General features: G+C 34.6%; 5 protein-coding genes across 6 annotated transcripts; 4 read left to right on the plus strand and 1 right to left on the minus strand.

The window, feature by feature from the left end:
• Positions 1 to 8,042: 8,042 nt before the first annotated feature.
• LOC106296289 (chorismate mutase 3, chloroplastic) lies at positions 8,043 to 9,911 on the plus strand. Its single transcript, XM_013732391.1, has 4 exons — positions 8,043 to 8,351; positions 8,850 to 9,159; positions 9,243 to 9,479; positions 9,548 to 9,911. Exons 1-4 carry the CDS (start codon positions 8,200 to 8,202, stop codon positions 9,788 to 9,790), a joined length of 942 nt encoding a protein of 313 aa, XP_013587845.1. The 5' UTR covers positions 8,043 to 8,199; the 3' UTR covers positions 9,791 to 9,911.
• LOC106296288 lies at positions 9,800 to 11,968 on the minus strand. Its single transcript, XM_013732390.1, has 7 exons — positions 11,535 to 11,968; positions 11,286 to 11,397; positions 10,938 to 11,097; positions 10,685 to 10,833; positions 10,452 to 10,603; positions 10,230 to 10,344; positions 9,800 to 10,148 (listed from the first exon to the last, which is right to left on the minus strand). The coding sequence occupies exons 1-7, from the start codon at positions 11,822 to 11,824 to the stop codon at positions 10,014 to 10,016; spliced, it is 1,113 nt and encodes a 370-aa protein (XP_013587844.1). The 5' UTR covers positions 11,825 to 11,968; the 3' UTR covers positions 9,800 to 10,013.
• A 287-nt stretch (positions 11,969 to 12,255) lies between these two features.
• LOC106296822 (cell division topological specificity factor homolog, chloroplastic) lies at positions 12,256 to 13,533 on the plus strand. Its single transcript, XM_013733051.1, has 2 exons — positions 12,256 to 12,451; positions 12,787 to 13,533. Exons 1-2 carry the CDS (start codon positions 12,359 to 12,361, stop codon positions 13,363 to 13,365), a joined length of 672 nt encoding a protein of 223 aa, XP_013588505.1. The 5' UTR covers positions 12,256 to 12,358; the 3' UTR covers positions 13,366 to 13,533.
• A 709-nt stretch (positions 13,534 to 14,242) lies between these two features.
• LOC106298769 (eukaryotic translation initiation factor 5A-3) lies at positions 14,243 to 15,586 on the plus strand. Its single transcript, XM_013734910.1, has 5 exons — positions 14,243 to 14,443; positions 14,686 to 14,808; positions 14,892 to 14,948; positions 15,048 to 15,122; positions 15,219 to 15,586. Exons 1-5 carry the CDS (start codon positions 14,324 to 14,326, stop codon positions 15,318 to 15,320), a joined length of 477 nt encoding a protein of 158 aa, XP_013590364.1. The 5' UTR covers positions 14,243 to 14,323; the 3' UTR covers positions 15,321 to 15,586.
• Positions 15,587 to 18,892: 3,306 nt separating this feature from the next.
• Positions 18,893 to 22,727, plus strand: LOC106300658 (probable protein S-acyltransferase 22). 2 transcript variants are annotated; one of them, XM_013736854.1, is made up of 10 exons: positions 19,001 to 19,097; positions 19,485 to 19,541; positions 19,631 to 19,744; positions 20,214 to 20,579; positions 20,667 to 20,735; positions 20,818 to 20,889; positions 20,980 to 21,108; positions 21,196 to 21,276; positions 21,357 to 21,545; positions 21,649 to 22,727. In XM_013736854.1, exons 2-10 carry the CDS (start codon positions 19,500 to 19,502, stop codon positions 22,399 to 22,401), a joined length of 1,815 nt encoding a protein of 604 aa, XP_013592308.1. In that variant the 5' UTR covers positions 19,001 to 19,097; positions 19,485 to 19,499; the 3' UTR covers positions 22,402 to 22,727. The 2 variants fall into 2 exon arrangements, with proteins under 2 accessions (XP_013592307.1, XP_013592308.1); XM_013736853.1 differs by having other exon boundaries at positions 18,893 to 19,541.
• Positions 22,728 to 26,892: the final 4,165 nt, after the last annotated feature.

The following is a 26,892-nucleotide window of genomic DNA, read 5'->3' on the forward strand; positions in this document are numbered from 1 at the left end:
AAAAAAAATCTCCCTTTTAATCCTTTTTATTTTCTCTACTATAGTCTATAGTAGGGTTCACGTCTCCATTTGTTTGATAAACATAAGACGCGTTGTTTCATTAATTGAGCAAATCATATCTTACTCCTTGTACTTGCTTTGAGCCTTTGACTGCATAAAACACGTTTCTAAGCAATTTTAAAACATGTTTATTGATAACTTCTGTGAAACTTTTTAACATGGTTACCAAAAGAAATTCTACTATATAAAAGAAGCTAAATTGAGAGCTTATAAGGGGTGCCACATGGGCAAAATTAAGCATGGGCGTTCGGGTACCCGTTGGCGTTCGGATCGGGTTTTTCGGGTTTTCTGATTTTTGGGTTTACGCTCTTAAGTCTCATACTAAAATTTTATTAATACGGGTCGGGTTCGGATAATAACACTTCGGGTTCGGTTCAAAATTGTATTGAGTCTTAAAACCCATAAAGTAATCATATATCGTACGGGTTCGGGTTATATATGTTCGGTTCGGATATAAATGAAGTAAGAAAACAAAAAACTTGAAGCAAAACATAAAGAAAAACATCTAAATTAAATAAAAATTAATCTGTCACACATAAAATTGATAAAATAACAATAAAATGTTAAATCACAAACATCATTTATAAACAATATGTATTGTCTTATAAAAAGTAAACATTTTTATTTCATTGAGCAAATTATAAAATACTTATTTATAACTAATTGTGTACTTAAATTATTTATTAAAATTTTAATATTTATTATTATATATCATATTACCACAAATATTGAATTTAATAATTGAAATACTTATATATATTTTAAAATAATTATATTAACTATTAATTTCGGATTTTCGGGTTACTCGTTCGGGTTCGGTTAATAACACTTCGGGTTTGGATATTTTTTGTACCACCCTACAAGACCCGTTCGGGTATTTTTACATTTCGGGTCGGATAACGGATCGGATTTTACGGTTCGGGTTCGGTTCGGATTTCGGGTTCCGGATTTTATGCCCAGGCCTAGGCAAAATAATCCCCACCAATCATACTGTCATGTCACTGGCGGATTGGGCTTTCAATTAAAATTGCAATAAAAGATTTGGGTTTGGTTTTGATTACAAAATTGGCTACAGCGAGTGGGCTTCAAATTAAAGTTGCTTTGGTTACAAAATTGGCTACAACGAGTGGGCTTTGAATTAAAAGAATGAGGTTCGAATTAAAATTGCTTTGGTTTGGTTACAGCGAGTGAGCTTCGAATTAAAAGAACAATCTCGCAGCCCAGCCCATTAATTATGTGTACCTGTTAATTATTCACTAAGAACACGTAAACAAATTGCAATGCATGCAAACAATAAGGAATACGTCCTTTACGAGTTGCCTTATAATAAAACAAATGCATGCAGCTCTACTAAAGAAGCTCGCAGCCCAGTGCGTCATTTATCATCTCTGGAAGCAGAGAAACAATGTTCTCCATAACCAGATCACTCAACCTCCATCAACAATATACAGACTCATTGATAGGGAAATGCGCAACACCATAACTTCTAGGAGGAACAGGAAGCAATTCCAAGACCTCATGGCCAAGTGGATGCACTAACTTCGTTTAGCTCATCCAAATTTTGTTACTACCTTGTTAATTATTCACTAAGAACACGTAAACAAATTGCAATGCATGCAAACAATAAGGAATACGTCCTTTACGAGTTGTCTTATAATAAAACAAATGCATGCATGAATTGGTTTTTGTCGAGCTGTTAATTATTAGATAGACTTCTGGCTATACACGTCTAAATCAAAAACGATTTCACCAAGTTTAACTGGCCCCATAATAATATTCTTCTAGCAAAAAATCCTCTTGCATTCACTAAGAAGTAAATAACATATATTCTGCCATTAATACAAAAAAAAAGATATGGAAACAAAACCATAATGTTAATCAAAATATATATTCAAGCTTTGACTCTAAGCTCACCATAACATTTATCCATCGTCTCTCCCTCTGCAGAAAATCAGTCTAAGTTATTCAACCTAATCAGTGTAAGCTATTCAAACGATTAGTCTATAGTATTGGTATTCCGTTTAAGTTATTAACGTCTGCACGTAGATACAAAATCCCACGAAAAAACCTCCTAACGTCATTTGGTAAGAAATCGTCTACGATCAACCAGCTCTACCCCTTCGTCGCAAAAACCAATTAGGTAACCTTTTTTTTGGTGGTCGATCTGAACAATCATTTTAATATTCTTCCTTTGTTTTAAGGAAATGCTGATCTCAACACCATGGTCAAATCAACATCCAGAGATCCTCCCCTTTTAGGAGGTATTTTATATTTACAAGTTCCTTTTTGAATCAAAAAATTATTAGTATTGATATATTAATTTAATACTTAAATCTAAGGTAGATTTTCTTTCAGATAGTAGTGATTTTTTGTATTTAAAAATACAAACTATGAACCGTATTAATTGTACAACAACATATTTATATTATACATTTATAAAATAAAACATCATTAGTATTTATTATTCAACCTATAATAAAATATAATGTATACTAAATAACTGATTTGACATAATGTTGACATTACTTCTTAGAGTTCCTTTTTATTATATTTAAACCCAACAAAATAATTAAAAATTAACACTTTCAAATACTCATGCTACGTCCTTTTGATGGGTAAATAAAAAAACAAACAAACAAACTATCTTCACTTCAAAAATCTAATTTTTAAAAATTAAATTAAATTTTGGTCACTCCAAATACATATTCTTTAATTATATTAAATTAAATGAAAGAAATCCAATTTTTTTTAAAAAGAAACAAATTATAACTATGTTCACTTCAAAATTTTTTTTAAAAAAGGTCAATAAAAAATAAATCACACTCTAATCTGTGCAAATCATGCAGCCGAAGATCACAATAACCGGAGCAACAACCTCGGACCACAACCAATAATCGCTAAAACCATTAGGATGTGGCTCATCACAAATCACAAAAACAAAAATGATTTCCTATGAACAACTTTCATTTGTCTTGACATCCAGGTTTGTCTAAAAAATACTCTGTTTTTATTCTTTCCAACTACATATGAAATGATTGCTTTAAACCACTCAACAGGAACAGAAATTGGGAGGGAGGGTGCCTATTTCTACGTCGGACAAAATGTACCAACGGTTCGAAGAAGGGAAAATTTATCACATTAGATATTTTAATCTACTTCCCATTAACCAACGTTACAGTCTTACAGTTCAACCCTACATAATCAATATCAATGAGAAAACAATTATTACACAGATTGAAGAAAACATTCCACCAATACCTTCATACATATTCCGGCCCCAACGCTACCCCCAATTGATTAGCTTAGCAAGTGCAACCAATTTCCTCCCAGGTAAAAAAAAACCATTGCCGGGGTCTCGCAAACAAATAAATTATCTTTTTCCTCACTATAAAAAAATATTATCAGAGATATTGTTGGTCGAATATGCCTCATCCAAGGAAGTGATTTATAAAACAAGAACACATATTCTAAGATCATCATTGGATTGCGTTTACACAGGTACTAACACTTTATTAAATAATATTTATTTTAACTAATAAATATATAATACAATTATTTTTAGTAGATCCAAAATGGTACGTCTAACTATCTGGGACAATGAGACGGGAAATTTCAGGGAGCTAAATCACATATCTACCCAAAAAAAAAAATCGTAATCATCACAAGTATCATTCCACAGTTACATGAAGGTAATAAACTAAACATAATATTTACGTCAAAATAAATGCTTACAAATATTTCACTTTTACAGGAAAACTATCACTCACAACCACACCTGGATCGCCGCTTTTACTTCGACACCGACATTGATATCATACAACGCTTCCAAAATAGGAATAAATTGCTATACTAAGCTTGAAGCCATAACTCCACATGGGATGAACAACAAGACATCAAACGACACCGGTCAACTGTTTTAAAATTTAAATTACTGCTTTCTACGTCAATTAAAAATGTCCACTCATATACTCTTTTATCCTAAAAAAATTGTTTGCTCAACCTAATATATTATTCAAATTTACTATATGGTTCATTCTACAATATGCAAAAAATAACTTCCAATTTCTAGAACTTAAAAATACCAAAAATTAAAAATTTACTTCAATTGAACATGTTATCCGCGCGTAGCACGGACCCGGCTCTAGTTTATATAAAAACTACAACGAGTTGTGTTATTTGAGCATGCAAGTAATTAATGATGAAACTGATGATCTAATTGTGTGCATTCCATTTTTATGATAGCGGATTTAATATTGAGAAAAGTTAGTAGTCACTCTGTATCGTGATCTTGACAAAATGGTTTTCACTTTTCATCTAAAATACATATTTCTTTTGTTCTTAATATAAAATGTTTTAGATAAAACATACATTTTTTTAAAAAACTATCTAAAATATTAATTAAATTATAAATTAAAAACTATTCAACCAAATATAAAATAAACCATAAAATATAACTAATTATACTCAACGAATCAGTACAAACAGAACATCTTGCATATGAAAAAATGTTCAAACTCTGACGTTCCATGTTCATTCATAATTTATGAAAATGATTATTTAAATATTATTTTTAAAATATCTTGGACGCTTCTTCTGATTTGAATAAAGATATATGTAACATTTACTCAATTGATTATTAAGAAGTACTCCTCCCTCTGTTTCCAAATGTAAATATTTTTTTTTTTTTTTTTTTTTTTTTTTTTTTTTTGTCATCGTTTCCAAATGTAAATAGTTTTAGCAAAAAGAGTTTGTTTCACAATATAAGTAGTTTACATATTTCAATGCATCTTTTTATTTATTAGATATTGTGTGACCAATGAAATAATGTTAGGTTTTTTATAATTGATTGAATTAATTGATTAAATGATATATTTTTTTCAAATTACATCTTCCTAAATATTTGTGGTTTTAAGCAAAACTACTTACAATTAGAAACAGAGGGAGTACTATATAGATTCTATAAATTAATACTTGATAAATTAAAATATAATAAATTAATGAAAATTGATTTCAAATTTTTCTGATTCAAAATATGACACAATCAATAAAATTATATGTAAATATATGATCTTGTTAAAATCATAAATTAATAATATATATAGTTTATATTAATGCAAACATAATATTGTATTATATGTTTTATATTTATAGTGAAATTTATTTCTACTTTTAACACTTCAATATATTTTGATGATTTAGTACAATTATATCTAAAACTATATTAAAGTATATGAAATATATTTGATATCCACAGAATAATATAATAAAATAGAAAGTTGAACTTCTAAAATTTTACTAATGTTTACACAGTAAAATTAAATATATTTAATTTACAAAAAATATACTTAAAAGAGAAAAATCTAAAAAAATATTTTGTAAAGTAATAATTATATCAATAAAAAAATGCAATATCTTAATTACAACAACTGTTGTAACAAAAATAATTTAATATCGACACAAAATTGAATGTCAAGGACATGTTAAAAGCTAAGACACTTGATTAGGCCAAATAGTTTTCCCTAATTTACAAGTTTGATGATAGCACACCTTAATTTCTGAATGAAGCATCATTTGTTTATCAATTAGGTTAGATTGAGAAAAAGCATGAGGGTCCCACCGTCGAAGCAACTTTGAGGTTTTCAGTTTGAATGTGGGGTCTGAATTTAATTGGCCCTAACTTTGAAGATAATTACAGTTTTGGGATTGGTTTTGGATACTTTTGTAGTTTTGTTTCTTCTGGACGTCCCTGATTGGTTGATCTTCTACTTAAACAAAATATCATTTAAAAAGGCTTCCTTGTGGAGATATTACATAGAATGCCATTATTCCGAGGAAAAGCATGTTTCTTTCGATTTAGCTACGTGTCCCTTTAGTGATTGGACATGAAGATAATATTCAATCTAGTTGTATCTATTTTCTTTTTTTTTTGTTAATTTATCGACCAATGTTAAGTCAACTTGGAATGTTATTAATTATTTTAATCCACACTGGTGGTGGCAAACAAAGATATAAAACAAGTATATAAATAATTATTTCTTCTGTTGATATACACACTAACATTAACGGTAACGTGTTTATGCATTATTAATTTAACACGTTAGAACCCGTATGAATTTTATATTTCTGGCTTGTGTAGAATAATCACAAGTACAAACTTTTTTATGTTTTAAAATTATTCCCTAACCGAAAAGAATTATTTAATTATGGTTTTTTAAAAGATAGGGTAGATCTAGAAGTGGAGAAAAAGTAAAGTAAAGAGATAAAAATTTAAAACTGCCTCTTCTTGTAAACTACTAAACCACAAGTACATAATCAGGTCATGGGAGTCGAGAACGGAATCTTTGGGTCTTTGGCAGAGCTGATGCAATATATGATCATAGATCTCTATAATCATCACATAGCAACATTTTATTTCTCACATATGATATATTTCTAAATTAATTGTAACAAAGTACACGTAGAAAAATTTTCTGATAACTTTTTTTAGTTTATTTTTACAAAAATAGATCCCAAGAGAGAAAATGACCAAAAAAAAAGTTTTATTGAAAAGTAAATATGCATTTATACCCTTAGAATTAACTAATCTAAGATTTATGATTTAGAATTAAGGGGTTGGGTTTTGGGGATGAATTAAAATTTTCAAAAATTAAAAATTAAAATTTTCAAAATAAAAAATATTATTTTGGTCATTTTATTTTTTTATAGCTATTTTTGTAACAAAAACTTAAAAAAAGTCTATCAGTGTTATCTCAAAACTCTTACAAATCAAGACTTTAAACAATAACCGAATGAATATAAATTAACAAGTGGATTAATATTTGAACTTAAGTTACAAAAAAAAAATTGAACTTTTCTGAAAGAAGGCTTCAAGTAATATTTGAATTTTAAGATGATTGAATTAACTAAATATAGTTTCACTGAATTCTTTCGATAACTCTTTCACTATTTTAGTTTAAAATACCTAAACTAGTAATGATAGCCTAGGTAAAAAGAAAGTTTAGGATTTGTAAATACGTCCATTTAGATCTGGAATACTGTTATGAACTAAGTTATCATCGTTTGACGAGATGACACAAAACTATGTTTTATGCCTTTAAATTTTTTTTGAAACCGGACTATTTGTTTATACCATCTTCCTAAAAAGATTTGTTGGGCTTCAATTCAAAATTTCAAATACATTCGGTCAATGAAAAAAACATAAAGTGATTTTCGTGGAAGTTTGACCCCTTGATACAGAATTTATTAAATAAGAAAATAATAACATACTAAAATTTTACATCTGTCGATATAACTTGATTTTCAAACATCATAAAATGTCAAATACAATATTATAAAAACACTAAAATAAGTTAAATTATTACAGTAAATTATCCTCTTATGATAAAGTCCAATATATATTTATTTTGCAATAAACAATTTAATTAATAATATTTTATTTTATATTAAATCAAGTTAAAATGATTTTTTATTTGTTGATTCAGAGATACCCTGCGGTCGAAACCCACTAATCCTGGAAACATGTGCATCGGTGCCAGATATATCCGGTTGCTAGTAAGGAGAGCTTGATACTCGTGTCACATAGCTAAACGGATGGATAATCTGAGCTCGAACCTGAATCCTTTAGAGACTTTCTGAGTTGCCTTCGGCACCCCGACCACATCCTTGTGGTTAGTAAAATGATTTTTGATATATCCATTTCATAAATTTTAGATTATTATGTATCAGTGTATTTTTCATTATTCTACAATCATGCAATGTTACCAATCAGAAACCGCATGTTGTAGTTTCAATCCCTTCAAAAATCTGCATATTTAAATTAGCTTTAACGACGATATTACATACATATTATCGTTTCTCGTAAAGAAAGGAAAAAAGTATTTTCTCGGATTACGCATCCTTCTTCTTTTTTTTTCTTCCTAATGATAGGTAACAAAAATGTTCCCAACATTTTATGAGAGAGAGAGAGAAAAAAAAACCCGAAGAAACATAAAACACGTGATTCCCTATCAATCCTTGTCCGGATAACATTTTGTAACTGACTAAGGAAATATATTCATTTTCGTCTCTCTTACCAACTCGCCGAATCTCTCTTCTGTCCTTTTCCTTCTTCCTAATTCTCTCTTCTTCCACAAGGTTTCGATGGAGGCTGTGCTACTCAACCCCACTTTTTACAATCCCCCAAGCCTCAATCTCGCCAACTCTTCTAGACCCGTCTCGTATTTTGCCGGTAAATCCAGATTTGGACCACCTGGATCTCTCTCCCTCCGACACTCCGCAGCTTCTCCGATCCGGTGATAGCCTCTATGCACGCCATATGTTCGGTTTTTTGTACTCTCGTATATATGTCTTTTTACACCCATTGAGTTGAAGTGTCGGTCATAAACTCTTTTTTTTTTTTCTACACGAGAGTGAGTGCCTTTTTTTATTGCTTTCCTCTGCTCTTGTTCGTTTTTGTGTTGTCAGTGGTTGCAGTGTACATGGATGGTCCTGGTCTGAGCTGTACGGTTTAGCAAAGCTTTGTACTTGTAACATGTTGGCAGATTCATCATGTGTTACGACATGATTTTCAATAATGCAGGATTTAAATTTAATTACGAATATCTTTTCAATCTAAGCATATTTTTTTTCAATAGAATAGTGTCATTACTGTTGATCCAAGAGCCTAATAGGATCATGTTATTGCAAATTATTGTCTGTCTTTTTCTTATGAATCTTATGTAGTTAAAATGATATATATATTCCTTGATGCATAGTGTTTCTGAAACTGATGTGTGACTATTATGTTTCAGATACTCGAGGAGTCTAAGGGTGGACGAGAGTGAGAGCTTGACACTTGACAGCATAAGACACACTTTGATTCGTCAAGAGGACAGCATCATCTTCAACCTTCTTGAGCGAGCTCAGTATCGCTACAATCCTGATACTTATGACGAAGATGCTTTTGCTATGGAAGGGTTTCAAGGATCTTTGGTCGAGTTTATGGTCAGAGAGACTGAACAGCTCCATGCTAAGGTGGACAGGTACAAGAGTCCAGATGAACATCCCTTTTTCCCACAATGCTTGCCTGAGCCAATCCTTCCCCCTATTCAATACCCACAGGTGAATTTACTTAGACACACTCCATAGAAGGGATGATGAACTGTAAAGTTAAAGTTTTCTCTTCTGTATTGAAACTAAACCAGGTTCTGCATCACTGTGCTGATTCGATAAACATCAACAAGAAGGTGTGGAACATGTACTTCAGACACCTTCTTCCCAGACTGGTCAATCCTGGGGACGATGGTAACTGTGGTTCAGCTGCCGTCTGCGACACAATGTGTTTGCAGATTCTTTCAAAGAGAATCCACTTCGGTAAATTCGTTGCTGAGGCCAAGTTTCGTGAGAATCCAGCTACCTATGAAACAGCCATCCGAGAACAAGTAAATGCCCCCTCGTTACTCACTGTCTGTATCTTCTTTTGTTCATAAACTGACTTGAGTCTTTGCAGGACCGGGCACAACTGTTGCGACTTCTGACGTATGAAACAGTTGAAGAAGTAATCAAGAAAAGAGTTGAGACCAAAGCCAGAATTTTCGGTCAAGACATAACAATCAACGATCCAGAGACTGGATCTGGAGCTGATCCTTCATACAAAATCAACCCTAGCTTAGTTGCTAAACTCTATGGAGAAAGAATCATGCCACTCACAAAGGAAGTCCAAATTGAGTACTTGCTTAGGAGGCTTGACTGAGTGTTGTTATCAAGAAGAAGAGATCATCACTTTTTGTATTTGATCTTTAATTTTATGAAACTGTAATGTGACATGAGCAGCGAAAGCTAGCTACTCAAGCTGAGTTTATTACAAGGTTTAAACCGAGAATCAAAACAAATGAACTATTCTGAGAATAATTAAAAAAATTCCTTCTGATGTTTACAGAGGTTTGAGTACTCTGCAATGATCTGTAGTATCAGAGTTAAGCTCCGGTGGATTCTCGGACAATCTCGTAAATAGATAAAATGTTTTCAAGGGTAAGTAGGAAGATAATGCACCATTCCAAAAGATCTGATCTTCGGTTCTGCATCACCTCTTGGAGGAAATGAATGTTGTGCTGCACATCAAAACAGAGGATCACGATTGGCAACTGTTTATTGATAACAAAACTGATCAGTGTGTAATGTAATGAAGATACCTCTACAAACTTTAGCTTAAAGTCTAGATTCCCAAATCTCTGAGTGACCTCGTACTCCTCTCTTAGGTACTCATATATCAGCGCATATCTAGCCTCTCTCCAAGCAATCTCGGATCTAATGAGAACACACAACAGAACATATGAGTCTAACTAAGGTACACATTGTTTTCATAAGAATGGAAGGAAAACAAAATAGAAGTACAGAATGATTTGATAGAGTACCTGTCAAACAAACCAACTCTGAGAATGACGTCAGCAAGATTAGAATTAGCCTTCCCTACGAGTTGGAAGAGCTTTTTCCTGTGCATTGTGAAAGTTCCGGTTTTCTCCATTGCACGGTTTATACCAGCAAACTCTTCCACCAATTTATCAACCTGAGAGAATTAGAAATCTCAAAACTTTCAACATCAGAACAGTTGCTTTCGTTTATGGACAGTTGAGAAGGAACAATTTACCTGAGAAACAAAGTAATCCAAGGCAATACTTTGTCCGAGCACACTCCCAATGATACGGATGCTATTAGTATCCAAGGTTTTGAGAACAATATAGTCAGGGCCACCTTTCATTTCCTCAGTCAACAAAGGCTTCTCCTTCACAGCATAATCTAACACACACACACACAAAATCCAGAAAAAGGTTGTTCATTACAAAAAAAAAAGAAGCTATAAAGTAGTTAGAAGAAGCCAAGGAGTGGTTATAGAATAATACCGTCTTTTCTCATCTCTGTAAGCAGCCCAGAAGCACGCCTACGAACAATGTCGAGATAAGCCTCAACGTCATTGTCATCAACATTGAAAAGAACAGCAGAACCGTATTGAAAAACAACCATGAACCGGCAGCTGCTTACACTCTCCCTATCATCCATCGTCTGCGAAGAAGAGAGAACACAACATCAACACTGATGACTTCCTTTTGAGGATTCTAAACCAACATAAAGTAATCAAAGCCATGATACTATTTGCTAAAACTTAAAATAGTAATAACAGTATATTAAACACCAAACTTGAATAAAACAGTGAATGATTTTGAGGAAGAAACAGAAGAGTAAAATCTTACAGGGATACCGGAAGAAGAATCAGAGAATCTGAGAGCAATAGAGTTGGTTGAGCGAGAGGTGGGAGGAACAACATTGCATAAGTTGTCAGCTTGCATCCCCTTCAAATCAATACTGCCAAAACCATAACTCTGAGCAAACCCAAAAAAATCATAAACAGAAACAAATACACACACAAAACACAACACACTCATCACCAAAAGGTTAAAACTTTAAGAGTCTCGAAAACATTCAAGGCAATTCAAACGTACCTGGTACTGAGAAAATAGGCTTTGATAGGGATCTTGCCTCTGTCTTCCTCTTCCTTTGTTCCAAAGTCGTAGCTTTGATAAACATCGCTCGACCCAGAGTCAGAGTCGTTGTTGTAAATCGAAATCGGAGAAGGGAACGCTGAGAAGCATCGGAAGTTAAGAAAGGGAGAAGCTTGGGAGCCAATCGCCGGGCGTTTCCAAAGGCATGGAGGAGAAGAAGAAGGCTTTGAAGAATTGAGTAATTGACTATTACGACGAAGAAGAGCAGCGACTGCTCTCCATCTACCCATTCACAGCAATTCAGAAAAAAAGAAAAATGAATTGTTCTCGTTTAGTTTAGGTCTTCGTCTCCTCGAAAGAATCAGACTTTATTGAATGAATATTTAGTGGAGGATTGCAAAGACAGATAATTAAGATGGGTCCGAAGAAGCCTCGGGTTCTCGCCGGCGACAACTAGAGTTCCCCCTATAAGCTAAACCTCGCGTTTGGCTTCTCATCTACGACTGCGTTTCATTTTGCAACTGAACGACAGCGTTTAGCTTGACAGTAAAACGACCACGTTTTGGTTTTCTGGCTTAAATGCTTGCGTTCTTTATGTCGTCTCTTAAACGACAGTGTTTCATTTGCGAGAACGACGGCATTTAGGTAGCAAGGATATGACGTCGTTTTGGTTTGGAGCTAAAACGACGGCGTTTAGTGTGTTGCCTGATATAAGCTTTTACTCTGAGTGAGTGGTATCCCTTTTCTTCTCCTAACTGAAAGAAGAGACGACCGGAAAAGATTCGCTTCTCGTATGCGAAGAAATTGATTCGAACTTGTCGAAAATGGCGATATCTGGGAATCTGAGGATCTCTGCGAGCTTACTAACTCCTTATCATCACCATCCTAAATGCCTTTCACTACCTTCTTCTTCTAAGGTCTGATTTCTTCTCTTCTTTCACTCTTCGATTCGAAAACTTTCTTCAGAGCATATTTGGATCTGTGTATGATGAAATTGGCGACTCAGTGTCTCGATTCCGTAGTATCAGTGTCTATCTTTCTCTTCAAGGTCTGTGTTCGTTAGGAAGATTAGATATCTGAATGCGTGGGAACCCCAGGGATGATGCCTATTAGAAATTTAGAATAGAGTGCCGGTTTATACTAAACCATCTATAGATGATGTAAACCGGTTAATCTCTCTATATAATTAGAGAATACATATGCTCTCTCTTTATATAGAGAGCTTAACCGGTTTACATTTGTAATTTTGCAGGTTGATTTCTCTGGATTTGTGGGCAGCGGCGTAAACATCTTGGAACCTTATAAATGTCCTCCTGGAGTGTCTATCATTCGAGGTGACACACGTGGCAAAGCAAGGAACACCGGAGGAGACTACGAGCTATCACCAAGCCCAGCTCAGCAAGAGGTGGAGAGCTTTCTCCTGAACGCCATCAACATGAGTTTCTTCGACCGTTTAAACCTTGCGTGGAAGATCATCTTCCCTTCCCACGCTTCGAAAAGAAGCTCCAACGCGAGAATCGCAAAGCAGCGGCTCAAGATGATTTTGTTCTCGGACAGGTGCGCGGTTAGCGACGAAGCTAAGAGGAAAATCGTCAACAACATCGTTCACGCGCTGTCGGATTTCGTGGAGATTGAGTCGGAGGAGAAAGTTCAGCTGAATGTAGCTACGGATGGTGATCTCGGGACCATTTACTCGGTCACGGTGCCTGTTCGGAGGGTGAAAGCTGAGTACCAAGACGTGGACGAGGTTGGATCTATATCCAATGTGGATTACAAAGATACCCTTGATGGTTCTGTGGATGTCAGGTTCGATTTTTATGTTCCAGAGTAAGAAGTTAAGAGTTATATTCTTGAATAGTGTCTTGTTTGTCTGTTTTCTTGTTGCTGTTCTTGAAGTTTCTAGTCTGCGAGGGAACAAAGAAAGTTTCTTAACATTCCCATTGTATATATGTATGCAACTTATCTCTTCGAAGTTTTAACTATGTTCTTCTTGGCAATAGTTTGTGTTGGTCGGATTCATAGCAAGAATCCAGAACCCTATCTTGGTGTTCAACTAATCAGATTTTAATCGTATTTCGCTGTTAGTCTGTGTTTCGCTTTGGATCAGCCCTGCTTCAGGCATGTGCTGGAACGAACTACCACTACTACTACTCCCTTTCGATGTTCCTGTAACAGCCCTCAGCTTCAGTCTATCATTTTCCCAATTAAAATAACATAAAGCCTTTATAGACAGGATTGCTTGTGTAATAGAGCTGTAACGGTCGCTTTTGAAGTTTATCCTCTCAAACAAATCTAACTGTTTTGCTTCAATAAGGCCAAAGCATCTAAGCTTTCTCGGTCTTGATGTACATAAGTTATCATCATGTACATAAGTTTTTGTTTTCAAGCACATAATTATGAATGAAAATAAAAAATATATTATGTTCTACACATTAATTAATTGCATCTAATTACATAGAGAATCTCACGGAAGCGTAACATCTACGACCTGCCTTTTAATTAAATTAAACCAAAAGGATGGGATTATTCAGCAAATAGACGACGCACGTGTACGGCCCCGCGTTATTTGCACGCGACATCTCAAATAAATCTGGACGGTAGATTTTAGAAAGGAAATTCTGATCCAACGGCTGAAAAGGAACAGTTAAGAGTATGCAACACGTCTCTCTCTCTCTCTCTGAGGCTTTCGTGTTCTTCTTCTTTAAAGGTTCTATAAAAACTGAATACCACTCATTGACTCTGCCACAACGTTTTCGTGTGTGGCTCTCTTCTTCAAAATTGGGTGAAACATGTCGGACGAGGAGCATCACTTCGAGTCAAGCGACGCAGGAGCTTCAAAGACGTATCCTCAGCAAGCTGGTAACATCCGTAAGGGTGGTTACATCGTCATCAAGGGCCGTCCCTGCAAGGTGATCTTCTTCTATTGCTTTTCTCCCTTCATGTATATATATCTTTATATGCTTACTGTTAAAAATTTGCATGGCGTGATGAGTGCTTTGGTGCTTAGGACCGACCGACATATGTTTATGTTTGAAGTTTTGTCTTGTAGATTTCGTTGTAATTTAGTGTATGTCGGAAGAGAGAGTTCTTGAATTGCCTATTAATATCCTTCTGTTTTAATATTTGAAACATTATTTATTGGTTTTTATAGGTGGTTGAGGTTTCCACTTCCAAGACTGGAAAGCACGGTCACGCCAAGTGTCACTTTGTTGCTATCGATATTTTCACTTCTAAGAAGCTCGAAGATATTGTTCCTTCTTCCCACAATTGTGATGTGCGTATCTCACGATATTCGGAAACATTTATAAATTATGTAACTTGGCTCACAAGAATATTGATCTTTTTTTTTTCTTGTAGGTTCCACATGTGAACCGTGTTGACTATCAGTTGATTGATATCTCTGAAGATGGCTTTGTATGATCTCATTCTTTTCATTAGTATAGATTTTGTCTTGCATGTGCCCCACATGGTTAAATTAGAGGGTTGTTTTCTCTCTTTATGGTTATGTTACAGGTCAGCCTTCTTACTGACAATGGTAGCACTAAGGATGATCTCAAGCTCCCAACTGATGAAGCTCTCCTCACACAGGTTAATTTCTCATGCATGCTTAAATAACCTGTTCGTTGTAATATTTTGGTTGGTTCACTTATGATTGTGTTTTTGGTCTTTGGTGCGTGAATGCAGCTCAAGTCTGGATTTGAAGAGGGAAAGGATATAGTTGTGTCTGTCATGTCTGCAATGGGAGAGGAGCAGATGTGTGCCCTGAAGGAAGTTGCTCCCAAGTAATAATAATAATAATAAAGTGATCATTCTCCTCTGCTCTACTTGTACAGAGGATACTATCATTATCAGTTTGACAGAGTCAAATGTTTATAAGAAAAAGTTTGGTCTTTTCTTCTTCTTATTCTTCGTAATAATAATTTAAAGCCCAATGTTTCATGCAAAGACACCTTATTTATCTTACTATTTGGTTTTTGTTGTGGAGAAGTTACTATTGACAATTCCAAAGCTATGGTAAATATTACTATATGTGTGATATGATAATTCTTAGATCCTAAGGGCCAAGTGTTTATATGTAAATCAATAATTCGTTTTGAATATGGGTTCTGATCCCTCTCGTTTAAGTGCACTCTTTGAGTAACTTGTAGCTGAGTGTTCAAATGACCTGCAACGAGGGTGATGGTATGGATGACAAATCCAGAAGGATGACAAATCAGTAGTATTCTTCAAAGTTAATGAAAATTCAATGTTTAAATTACAAGTTTTGTAGTGGCATGTGGTAAGAAAAATCATGAGAATGCGACCATTTAACGGCTCTCATCATGAGGGTACACTTTCCATAAGTGGTTATGCCTTGCCATCTATTTACTATACTTGCACATGAGTGGGCTACGATATGATAGTGTCCGTTTTGAGTGTTGCCAGACAAAAAACTCTTTGTTTGGGTAGATTTGAACAGACTTGATGTTCTCCATCCTCCACATGGTGTCTCTTGCTGGTTTCAAAGTTGATTTTTGAACATCTTATGTCTTCTTCATGGGGTTAACTGGGCCACTAGGCCCAGTAAAAATAAAATTAATAACCATATGCGTATTTAACTATAGGTAGGGCCGTAGTATACTGAACATTTAGAAAATGCATTAATAATCAACTCAATCAAAACGAATCCAACAATTTTATGTGATTGGACGAAAAGAGCTTTCCACAAATCACCTTTTTGTTTTTGCAGCACGCTAATTAGTCAAATAACCCATCAAGTAGTAGTAATTTTAAGCATCGCAAGTACAGTGCATAGTAACATTCCATTAACTTTAGTATTGTAAATCTATTATGTGTGTGAGAATAAAGCTAGTATGAATGCAACCTCCCCATGTTTTTTTTTTGTCAATACACCTAATGGGGGCGAGGCATTTGAGTCAAAAATATTGAGTCACGGGTATGGGTAGAGAGACACAGTGCACGTGGCTAAAAGAAAAGACCCAAGCAAATGAGAACAAGTCCCTCCCTCTCTCCCATTCTACCATTTCCTTTCAACAACATTCAGACAAATTATACATTTCATTATCAATTTTGATATTTTATTTTCCTGCCAAAAAGCTGTTAATGTCGTCCTATCATTTTGTTTATAGTAGCCTTGCTACCACGGGATCGACTTCTTTTTTCAACGAGTTGACTTTTTAATACACAACTTGAATTCATAAGATATATTTTTGATCCAATGGGTTATAACCGATAAAGTTGCACATAAAAATAAGAAATTCAAATGGTAGATGAACAATAGAGATGTTAAATATCTAAAATAAAACTAGTTTACATGTTGAGTTGTGTGAATTCTGTAGTGTTTTGAATATACGAACAAAACTTACCTCCTATACTACCCTTAAAATTATGTTCAAAAAAAAAAAAATACTACCCTTAAATTTGAGGTAATATTTACCCCCCTCAAAATTAGAGATGTTCTTACCTAATTGTACGTGGCGCAAGACTTCATGCTGTTGTTACTTCGGTTGGATAACGAATTTTGATTTTTTTTTTAAATATATTTTTAAAAGTGTTATTGTCCAACAAAATCAAGATCTACCAAAAATAATGACATGATAACATATATATATATATATATATATGTATATATATTGGTGGCTTTTACTTTCTTCGTTTGAAACATTGTAGTTGATAAAATATATCATATATATACTTCTGCTTGAGTTTGAAAATTATTTTAGGGTCTAGTATAGAACACTCTGGTTAAAGTTAAAACAAGTACTATATAGCACTCCTTCCTTTTTTTTTAATATAAGTCATTTTATAATCTGGACATATATTAAAAAATTATTAATTTTTTATATTTTCTAAACAAAAACATCATTAATTATTTACTTAATCACAATTCAACCAATAATAAAATATAATGTATATTATCATTGTTCATATAACATTAAGTTTTAATAAATTTTACATAGAAATCCAAAAACGTCGTATAATTTGGAAGATAAGAAATTAAAAACGATTTATATTAAAAAATGAAAGGAGTATATACTTTAAAAACTCGTTCAACATTGCTTGCGACCGGATATCTCGAAAAATGATTATCCTTATTCGGCGGAGTAGCTTGTCTATTTTAATTATCCGTAGTATTATACTTTATTAATTATGTTTTTTGGGATTTTTAAAAGAATGCTTGTCTACCTTCATTGTGTTCTTTCTTTTTTCGATGAATTATTAAATTACGATCTCTTCTACCAAGAACAAAAAAGAATATGAACAAGGAAAACGACATACACAAAGAGGTCCTTAGAATTTAATGCTTCACATTTACTCCTTCACCCACACCACACACCTTTTGTCCCTTTTTAATGATCTGTTGAGTTTTTTTTTTTAAATAATAACAAAATTATTCAAATAAAATTTCACCTTCGCGTTATATACATTTAACCGAAAAACAAATTTTCAATTAAATGTATATATAATTATTTTTATCAAAAATGAATCTATCAAAATATGTAAAAATTAATAATAAATGGTAATGACTTCGGCGGTTACTTCTTGGGATGTGTCAGAAATCCGTTCAAAAGTGTGTTTTATATTTTTATTTATGAAATAAAATAAAATAAAACAATTCCAGTTCCTTAAGAAAAAACTTTTTATTTTACTCCTAATAAAAAAACAGAAATGTTTTCAAAAAAGTTTAATTTTCGTATCTGCATGCAAAGTCGACGTATAATAATTTATAGACATGTAAGACATTGGCTTTCGATCCATATTGACCCTTTTTAAGAGACGTAGCATGAAAAACTTTAACAATTATAAAAAGAGTTTTATCTCTCTTTTTTTTTACAGAAAATTTTCCATCGTTTTCTGACAAGATACCATAAGAAGAGACATACGATCTGCCAAAACTTTCAAAAAATTTAAACAAAAACCATAAATTTAAAATAAAATAACCCTTCTACTAGGGAAAAATATATTCCATATTCATTTATCTTCACCCGACCGTCGCTTTCTTGTTAGCTATGTTCCGTCACTCTCCATTTTCTCAGGCCTCGAATATGAACAATATGGGAGCTACTTAAATAATATTCCTCCATTTACATATCTAATTATAATCATACTTCTTGGAGTTAAAAAATTCTCTCTAACCAAACCAGCTTGATTATTGTAACCACTGTAAAGTGTGCAGAGTAGCTACCAGTTTGGAAGACAAACATTTAAGACATTAGTAAAGTCTTCTGGGTACAAATATTGAATGTGACCTTCAGAAATTAAATACACAAAGACACATCTGTAATAATTAGATTGAAGAGGGACATGTTTATGTCAAACATTAGGCTTACCTAATCACAATCATGCTCATTTGATCACTACAAAAGCAGAAAAAAAGTACTGGGGTAAAAACATAAACGATAAGAAAATCAGTGGGTAAAAGTAAAATTAAAGAGAAAAAAACAGGGGAAGAGAGAGAGAGAGAGTGATGAGTTTTGTAATGTAACAAAAGAAAGAAAAAACAAGTGTTACTGGATTTGCCAGCAACAAGAGTGTGACACATGATTTGGCCTCGGAGAAAAGGTACCTGCTTTTCATCTCTTAATTATAACTCCTTTCCCCTCTCTCTCTCTTCCATGGTGGTGGGTTCTTCTTTAGATCTCTGAACCAAAGCTCAAAGCTTTATACAGAAGGCACAGAGAGAGAATCAGAGAAACCACAAACAAAGAGTTTTACTTTATTTCTTTTTGTTTCTATTTGATTATATTTTTTTTTTACTTTTTTCACTCGGTGGTCAAATGTCTTCCTCTCTACTCTTCTTCTTCTTCCTTTTGGTTTGAGTCTCTCTTGTTACTTTAGAGAGAGAGTGAAAAGAAAAATGTTGGCTTTTTGGAGAAGATGAGTGGAGAAAGGGAAAGTTTTTATGTTTAATTGACTTGACTCTCTTCGATCTACATCTGGATTTTGCAGCATTCTAGAGCGAAAATGAGGAAACATGGATGGCAACTTCCTTACCATCCTCTTCAGGTAACTTCAAACTGAGATTTCCTTGGTGGGTTTTGATTATTTGAGGTGAAAGTTTGAAACTTTATCTTGTTTTCACTTTTCTGGGTAAGGTGGTGGCTGTTGCTGTGTTCTTGGCTCTAGGGTTCGCTTTCTACGTCTTCTTTGCTCCATTCGTTGGGAGCAAGATTCATCAGTACATTGCTATGGGCATTTACACTCCTCTGGTAAGCTAAATCTGAGCCTTCTGGAAATCAAATCTGCTTTCAATTAAACATTGAAAGGCTTTTAGAGATCAAAGTTGTGTACTTGTTGTCCTTTTTATGAGTTTTCTCTTACTCTGCTATCTCTTCTATTTCTGGGAAGTACATAGACCATTGGTTACACAAATCTAACATGCCTTAGTTTGTCTATTATAGCTAATTAGGGAAAATTGGATTTTACATTCCTTTTAGTTGGATCTTTGATCTGGTCCCATCAAGAGCTTAGAATCATAAAAAATGGTCAAGCTAGCTCTAGTATACTTCTTGATTCTGAGCCAATTTTAGGTCTATGGTTGAAACTTTGATCTCACATCTGTAGCAACTGATTCAATCCTTTGCATACAGTGTGGTATCATCATTACCTTATGTCAACATTGATGGGTTGATATTTGCTGAGAGATTAATAAGTCAGTGACATATTTTTTTATGCCAGATAACGTGTGTGGTTGGACTGTATATATGGTGTGCGGCTTCAGATCCTGCAGACCGTGGAGTTTTCCGGTCAAAGAAGTACCTTAAAGTTCCTGAAAACGGGAAGTTTCCTCAATCAAAGGAGTCAAAAGATGGTTGTGGTGGATCAGCTCTAGGTGGTGGTGCCAAGTCTCATGACAGCACATGTGTACAGGATCAAGAAAATGGAACTAACAAGAAACTGGAGTCATCGCAAAGATCTTGTCTCCTGCGTGTGATTTGCTCTCCTTGTGCATTGATTTGTGGTTGTTGCAGTGGAAGAGATGAGTCTTCTGAGCAGCAGATGAGTGAGGATGGAATGTTTTTTTGCAGTCTGTGTGAAGTTGAGGTGTGACAAAACATTTGAAACCACAAACTTGCTGTATTATTATTTCTCAGGACTAATCATTCTGGATATGGTTATTCCTTTTTGCAGGTCTTCAAGTACAGTAAGCATTGCAGAGTTTGTGACAAGTGTGTGGACCGTTTTGATCATCACTGCAGGGTATTGAAAAGATCTGTCTGGACCCTTCATTCTTATTTACATTTCTTATCTTCTTGTGCTTATGGAGTTGTGTGTGTTGTAGTGGCTAAACAACTGCATTGGCAAGCGGAACTATCGAAAGTTCTTCAGCCTCATGATATCAGCTATTTTGTTGGTAAGGATTGCGCTGATGATCTTTCATCACTCCATGAATGTTTTCCTCTTCTGTTAGTTAATCTCTGCCGTGATGTGTTTGATATTGCAGCTCATAATGCAATGGTCAACCGGGATCTTTGTGCTGGTATTATGTGTACTCCGCAAGAACCAGTTTAGTGCAGAGATTGCCTTAAAGTTGGGAAGCAGCTTCTCCCTAGTTCCATTTGTTATAGTCGTTGTAAGTTTTATCTTCTTATTATACAATTTGATCTTCTTCCCTTGCTGACTCCCGAATGCAAGATATGAAGGGTTTTTTCTCTTGCAGGCAGTTTGCACTCTGTTAGCAATGCTGGCAACGCTACCCCTTGCTCAGCTTTTCTTCTTCCACATTCTTCTCATTAAAAAGGTTGTTTCCAATGCCTCAAGTACATGTCAAGACTTGCTCTGGTAGTTATCAGACTTAACTAAATGAGTTTCTTTTAACAGGGAATTAGTACATACGACTATATAGTTGCACTTAGGGAACAAGAGCAAGAGCTAGAAGCTGGTGGAGGTCAACAAAGCCCTCAGATGTCAATGATCAGCTCTTTCACTGGACTAAGCAGTGCAAGCTCCTTCAATACGTTTCATCGTGGAGCTTGGTGCACCCCACCACGTTTGTTTCTTGAGGATCAGGTACCTTGCTTCTTCACCTCATTATTCACCAATTTTTCTTGTACCTTGTTTAATAATATAATATTATTTGCTCTATTGTGTTAATGTGTGTTTCTGTATACAGTTTGATGTAGTTCCTCCAGAGAATGCGTCTGTAAGTTCATACGGGAAGAAGTCAGTGGTTGAAGAACGCGTCAAGAAGAAGAACCAACCTGTGAAGATCAGTCCATGGACTCTAGCCCGCCTCAACGCAGAAGAAGTCTCAAAGGCAGCAGCAGAAGCTAGAAAGAAGTCCAAAATAATCAAACCTGTAGCCAGACGAGAAAACCCCTTCCTTGGATTAGAAGCAAGCAGCAGCTTCGGAAGCAGCGGCCGTAGAAACTTCCCAGCAAAGTTCGAAGCTGTTAATAGTAGTAACGGGAAGCACCAGCGAAGGCAATCTAAGCGCATACGGTTACCAGCAGAGTTGCCTCTGGAACCGCTAATGAATGTTCAGACAAGAGCAGCTATTATGGAGACATCAACCAGCTCAGGGCTAGGTCCTCTTCAGCTTGAAGCAAGAAGCGCGTTTCAGACAAGCCGTGCAATGTCGGGATCAGGTGGTGGTGTTATGGTGACGTCTTCACCAGAGAGCAGCTTAGACTCGCATGACATTCAACCTTTTAGAGTTTCGTCTGAAGCGGAGGATTCAGCGCAGCTTAATGGGTTTTCTTCAGCTGTTGGTTTGATGAGTCAACTAAGAGGACAACAACAACAACAACAGCAGCAGTCAATGATGATGATGCCATTGTCAAGGTCTACAAGTGATGGCTACGATGCATCTGGTGGAGAAGACAGTGATCAGGTTCCTTCTAGAAACATCCACAAATCAAGATGAGAAAGTATAATTAAGTTTTTGAGCTTTGTAAAGGTTTGAGAGGCATTCTTTGATAAAATGCTGTGGTCACATTCAAGAAAAGTCAACATTCTAAGACAAATGTTTAAAAGAGACTCTTACAGTGTCTGCCAAGAGCTCTTAGGAGAAGGCATTAGGAAGAGTTGTGGATTCTGAAGATTTTTTATTTTTATTTTTATTTCAAGGTAATGAGAACAGTTTGAACATTAGGGATTGACCAGAACTTTCATTTCTTGTTTTGCAAGGAAATGATCTTGTTTTTTTTTTTCATGAAAAGAATGTCAAGTTGCACAATTCATATGTTGTTATCTCAAATTCTTGCAAACCTCCTGTTTTTTGTAAGAAAGTCACTACAAACAATTCAAGTTTGTCTCATAGACATTCTCAGAGGGTTAGAAAGTATAACTAAAGTTTAAAGATACTTCTCATAGACTTAATTTCGTATTCTCAGCATCAGAATCTTTTTCTTATAAAGACTTGCAGCTTGCATGTTTAGGAAACAGGAATGTCATTACTGGATCATAAAGTCGACCCTGATGAGATTAATTTAATGTGGTTTGATGGGATATTTATGACATACACCACGCATCACCGTCATAGATTTTAGGATTGTACACAATTCAATCAAGATTTAGTTTTTAAATTTATTTATTTATTTTTTTTTTCTTACAATATTTTTACAATCATTTTTCCTTCTGCCTCAGGTTGTCTCGCGATACCTTCGACAGCTTGACCCGCAGCTGTATCTTGACCAACCCCAGGTCCAATAGAAGCAAGTCCAACAGCCAACCCAGCAGCAATAACAGAAGCAGCATTTCATTATCAAAATCAAGCTGAAAAGCAATACATAAAAAAAAAAGATCTTATAAAAGTTTTAGTAGTTCCAAAGAAAATATACAGAGATCTCAAGAAAACATATGAGAAGCAACGTTTGCTCTAGCTATACTCTCAATCAAACAATCATCTTTAAAAGAATCAGTGATTTGAAAAACCTCGGTATAATAAAAAGATGTACCACTCTTTTCTTCATCAAGACCTCGATCAACAAAGTATGATATTTTAAAAACATATTATCACACTCAACTTGGTCACATTATCATTTTAACTTTGATCCACAGTCAAAGCTTGGAAAACATGACAACTTAAAAGCCTAATAATTGATTCCTTGTCCCTATACACTATTCTGAGAAATCATATGAAAATTTCGGAAGGAACATCTACGAGAACCTTATTAAGAGTCAGTTGATTAAGCGTTTTGCAAGTGTAAAGTTTCTTAGTCAAGTTTATAGATTTTCTCTATAACAAGTTTAGGCAGCAATGTCTAGATATAACGTCATGGTTTTGACAGAATCGCTGTGGCAACTACATCTTTAATTGGAAAAGACACAACACTTTTTGCCCAAGTAAAGCTCTAACAATGTCTTAGACTAATGTTTGTTTGTCCTTTCTTATATATTATACTAGCTCTTATTAGAAAAAAATAAAAATATTTAGAAAAAATAAAACTTACCGCAAAACATTTGAACCACATCTAGAAGACGTGCTAGGGTGTCTGAGTCCAATATATATGGCTTGATGAAGTAGCTCTTGCTGGTGTTAGAAACGCTTTGTGCTACTCTAGAGCCGACTCGAAATCTGCAAAATAAAAATTAACAAATTGAGAATTTATAAAAAACAATAGCAAAGGAAAAAAACAACAGTTTGTATCAGTAAGTGTTTGGCAGTCGATCAAAGTCCAATATATAATTATGTTATTCAATGTACATCAAGAATGACAATCAAATCTAGGCTAATACATATGTGCAAAATTCGTAATGTTTCATGATTAAAAAGACTTTAAATTTATGTATGTGATTTAAGAATTTTATTATTTGTTAACTGAGTCTCTTGTACCAATTAAATTATGTGATTTATATTATTTTTTGTGTGTTTATATTGTATGTATTTAGAGTTTTGTAATTTTTTTATTTTAATAATATTAAATTTAACATTAGTTTGTTAGATAAGATAAATATATAAATAAAAATAAAATAAAGTAATATAAAGTAATATTTAATTCATTTTATCTATTTATGTTAACTACAGTAAAAAAATATTATTAATATGTAGTTATTATATTGTAATAGATAAATGTATGAATTAGAAATAGTATGGTAAACTGTAGAATTTAATTCAACAAAACTATAATAGAAGTTAAAAATGAAGTGAGTATTGAATAATTAGGTGGAACATAAAAGATCATGTGAAACTGAAAAAGAGAAAAAGAAAAAAAAAAAGGAAAATTGTCAAATATGACTCACAACTTGATTTCAAATGTAAAAGTAAACCCAAACTTGAATCAAATGCAAAAGTAACCTAAAAGACTATTGAAATTACAACCAGTCACTTGTGAACAAACAAAAAAACTGATTTTTTTTACGTTTCTAACACCCGTAAGTCGTCTATCCAGACGACTTTACAGTAATACAGTAAGTCGTCTGGACAACTTACTGGAAAGTCGTCTGGACTAGTTCTACTTAGAAATAATTTAAATTTTTTGTAAAAAATATTTGGTTAAGTGAAAAATTGAAATCATGTAATTAACATATGTTTTAAGAGATATAAATTAAGATATAACAAAAGTTAACCGGACCGAGCCTTTAATTTTTCAATGTACTTTTAAACCTAACCAGATTATTTACCGGACATATATAAGGTGTTTTTTTATTCAATGTTTCGCGAAATTCAGAAAAGATTTCGCAGGCGATTTCCGTCGATTCTCTCTAATCCATCGTTCTCACCGCCGGTTATCTCTCTGCCGTTATCACCGTCGTTCTCACCACCGTTCTCACAACCGCTTCCTCTATTTAAGATCTGAGAGAAAACTCTAACACACATTCTCTCAGAGGCGTCTCGTTGAACTCCGCCGCCGGTAAGTTATATCTCTTACTGTCGAGTGATTGATTGAGGAAAAGATGAACATAAAACGTTGTCTCTATAAATTTTTTACACTCGTTCTTTTTTCACGTCTATTTTTGCAGATATATAACCTCTATGTCGAAGGCGACTATATCTTCTCCGAATTTTCAGGCCGGCTTTAAAATGTTCTATTGGAAGTCTTGGAAGACTGATTATTAAGTCGTCTGGAAAGTCTTCCAGCTGGAAGACTTTCCAGACGACTTAATTATAAGTCTTTCAGATGGAAAACTTTCCAGACGACTTGATTATAAGTCTTTGATTGTTTTGAGATGATTGACTTAATTATAACTCTTTGATTGTTTTGAGATGGATATACCAGAACTCCCCCGTAGGATACATACATTAGGGGAAGAGCCCCCCGCAGTGCATAGCATTTCGTATCATACTTGTTGGACGTTGCATACTGCTTTAAAGAAAGCTCTTCATGATGACGAATATGAAGAGGTGAAGGAGTCGAAGTTGGGAGTTTTCATCTAGTTCCAAGAGCTGGGATTTGATTGGGCTTCAAGGCTGGTTCACTACCTGCTCGGTTTCCAGCTGGACATAAAGAAGAAGTATGAGCTGTGGAGTCTCGTTGGTCCAGAACCTGTGAGGTTTTCACTGTTAGAGTTTGAAAACCTCACTGGTCTAAACTGCTAGTACATCGAGGACCTTGAGAGACCTCACTGTGTTGTTACAAAAGAGTTGACTTCTTTCTAGGAGATGTTGGGAGTTCATGTCGAAGCTGGGCCATCTACTCAGGAGATAATAGCAGCATTTGAGAGATGCGAAGGGTGGTCTCGGGATGATCGCAAGCGGCTCGCGTACCTTGCCATCTTCACTGGATACATTGAAGGGAGAAAATATTCAACCCCTACACGGGTTAGTCTGGCAAGGCTGGTCATGGAGCTAGAACGGTTTGAGAATTATCCAAGGGGGAGAGTCATGTTTAAGGTGCTGATGGACTCTGTGAAGGGCATAGATATTTCGGGTTGTTACACTATTAATGGGTTTGCGCAAGCTCTCCAGGTCTGGGTGTATACAGCTCTGCCGGAATTGGGTGCTAATTATGGTAATCCTCTCCCAAACAATCCGTCTCCACCGATACTGGCTTACAAGGGTCGCAAAGGACGCAAACAGTTTAAAAAGGCTATCCTCAGTCAGGTATTTACTTCAATCTAGACGACTTCGCAAAAAACTTATAAGTAAGTCGTCTGATAAGTCTTCCAACTGGACGACTTAGTAGAAGACTTATAATTAAGTCGCCTGGAAAGTCTTCCAGCTGGATGACTTAGTAGAAGACTTATAATTAAGTCATCTGGGAAGACTATCCAGACTACTTAATTATAAGTCGTCTACTAAGTCTTTCCAGACGACTTAATTATAAGTCATCTACTAAGTCGTCCAGCTGGAAGACTTTCCAGACGACTTAATTATAAGTCGTCTGCGAAGTTTTTTCTTTCCATCTTTCTTAATCCGTCAAATATCGAAGTTCATATCTTCTATTTACTGCAGACTAGGGTGATCAACTTTGTT

Source organism: Brassica oleracea, chromosome C6 (assembly GCF_000695525.1).
Source record: "Brassica oleracea var. oleracea cultivar TO1000 chromosome C6, BOL, whole genome shotgun sequence".
NCBI lineage: Eukaryota > Viridiplantae > Streptophyta > Magnoliopsida > Brassicales > Brassicaceae > Brassica > Brassica oleracea.

Excerpts from the sequence above, each read along its gene's own strand:
- LOC106300658 (XM_013736853.1), top strand. The coding sequence starts at position 19,500 with ATGAGGAAACATGGATGGCAACTTCCTTACCATCCTCTTCAG. Across the intron at positions 19,745-20,213 it reads TGGGCATTTACACTCCTCTG|ATAACGTGTGTGGTTGGACT; the intron begins GTAAGCTAAATC and ends TTTTTATGCCAG. Across the intron at positions 20,736-20,817 it reads GTTTTGATCATCACTGCAGG|TGGCTAAACAACTGCATTGG; the intron begins GTATTGAAAAGA and ends TGTGTGTTGTAG.
- LOC106298769 (XM_013734910.1), top strand. The coding sequence starts at position 14,324 with ATGTCGGACGAGGAGCATCACTTCGAGTCAAGCGACGCAGGAGCTTCA. Across the intron at positions 14,444-14,685 it reads TCAAGGGCCGTCCCTGCAAG|GTGGTTGAGGTTTCCACTTC; the intron begins GTGATCTTCTTC and ends TGGTTTTTATAG. Across the intron at positions 14,809-14,891 it reads CTTCTTCCCACAATTGTGAT|GTTCCACATGTGAACCGTGT; the intron begins GTGCGTATCTCA and ends TTTTTCTTGTAG.
- LOC106296289 (XM_013732391.1), top strand. The coding sequence starts at position 8,200 with ATGGAGGCTGTGCTACTCAACCCCACTTTTTACAATCCCCCAAGCCTC. Across the intron at positions 9,160-9,242 it reads CCCCTATTCAATACCCACAG|GTTCTGCATCACTGTGCTGA; the intron begins GTGAATTTACTT and ends AAACTAAACCAG. Across the intron at positions 9,480-9,547 it reads AAACAGCCATCCGAGAACAA|GACCGGGCACAACTGTTGCG; the intron begins GTAAATGCCCCC and ends GAGTCTTTGCAG.
- LOC106296822 (XM_013733051.1), top strand. The coding sequence starts at position 12,359 with ATGGCGATATCTGGGAATCTGAGGATCTCTGCGAGCTTACTAACTCCT. Across the intron at positions 12,452-12,786 it reads CACTACCTTCTTCTTCTAAG|GTTGATTTCTCTGGATTTGT; the intron begins GTCTGATTTCTT and ends GTAATTTTGCAG.
- LOC106296288 (XM_013732390.1), bottom strand. The coding sequence starts at position 11,824 with ATGGGTAGATGGAGAGCAGTCGCTGCTCTTCTTCGTCGTAATAGTCAA. Across the intron at positions 11,398-11,534 it reads GCCTATTTTCTCAGTACCAG|TATTGATTTGAAGGGGATGC; the intron begins GTACGTTTGAAT and ends TGGTTTTGGCAG. Across the intron at positions 10,345-10,451 it reads AGAGTTGGTTTGTTTGACAG|ATCCGAGATTGCTTGGAGAG; the intron begins GTACTCTATCAA and ends TGTTCTCATTAG.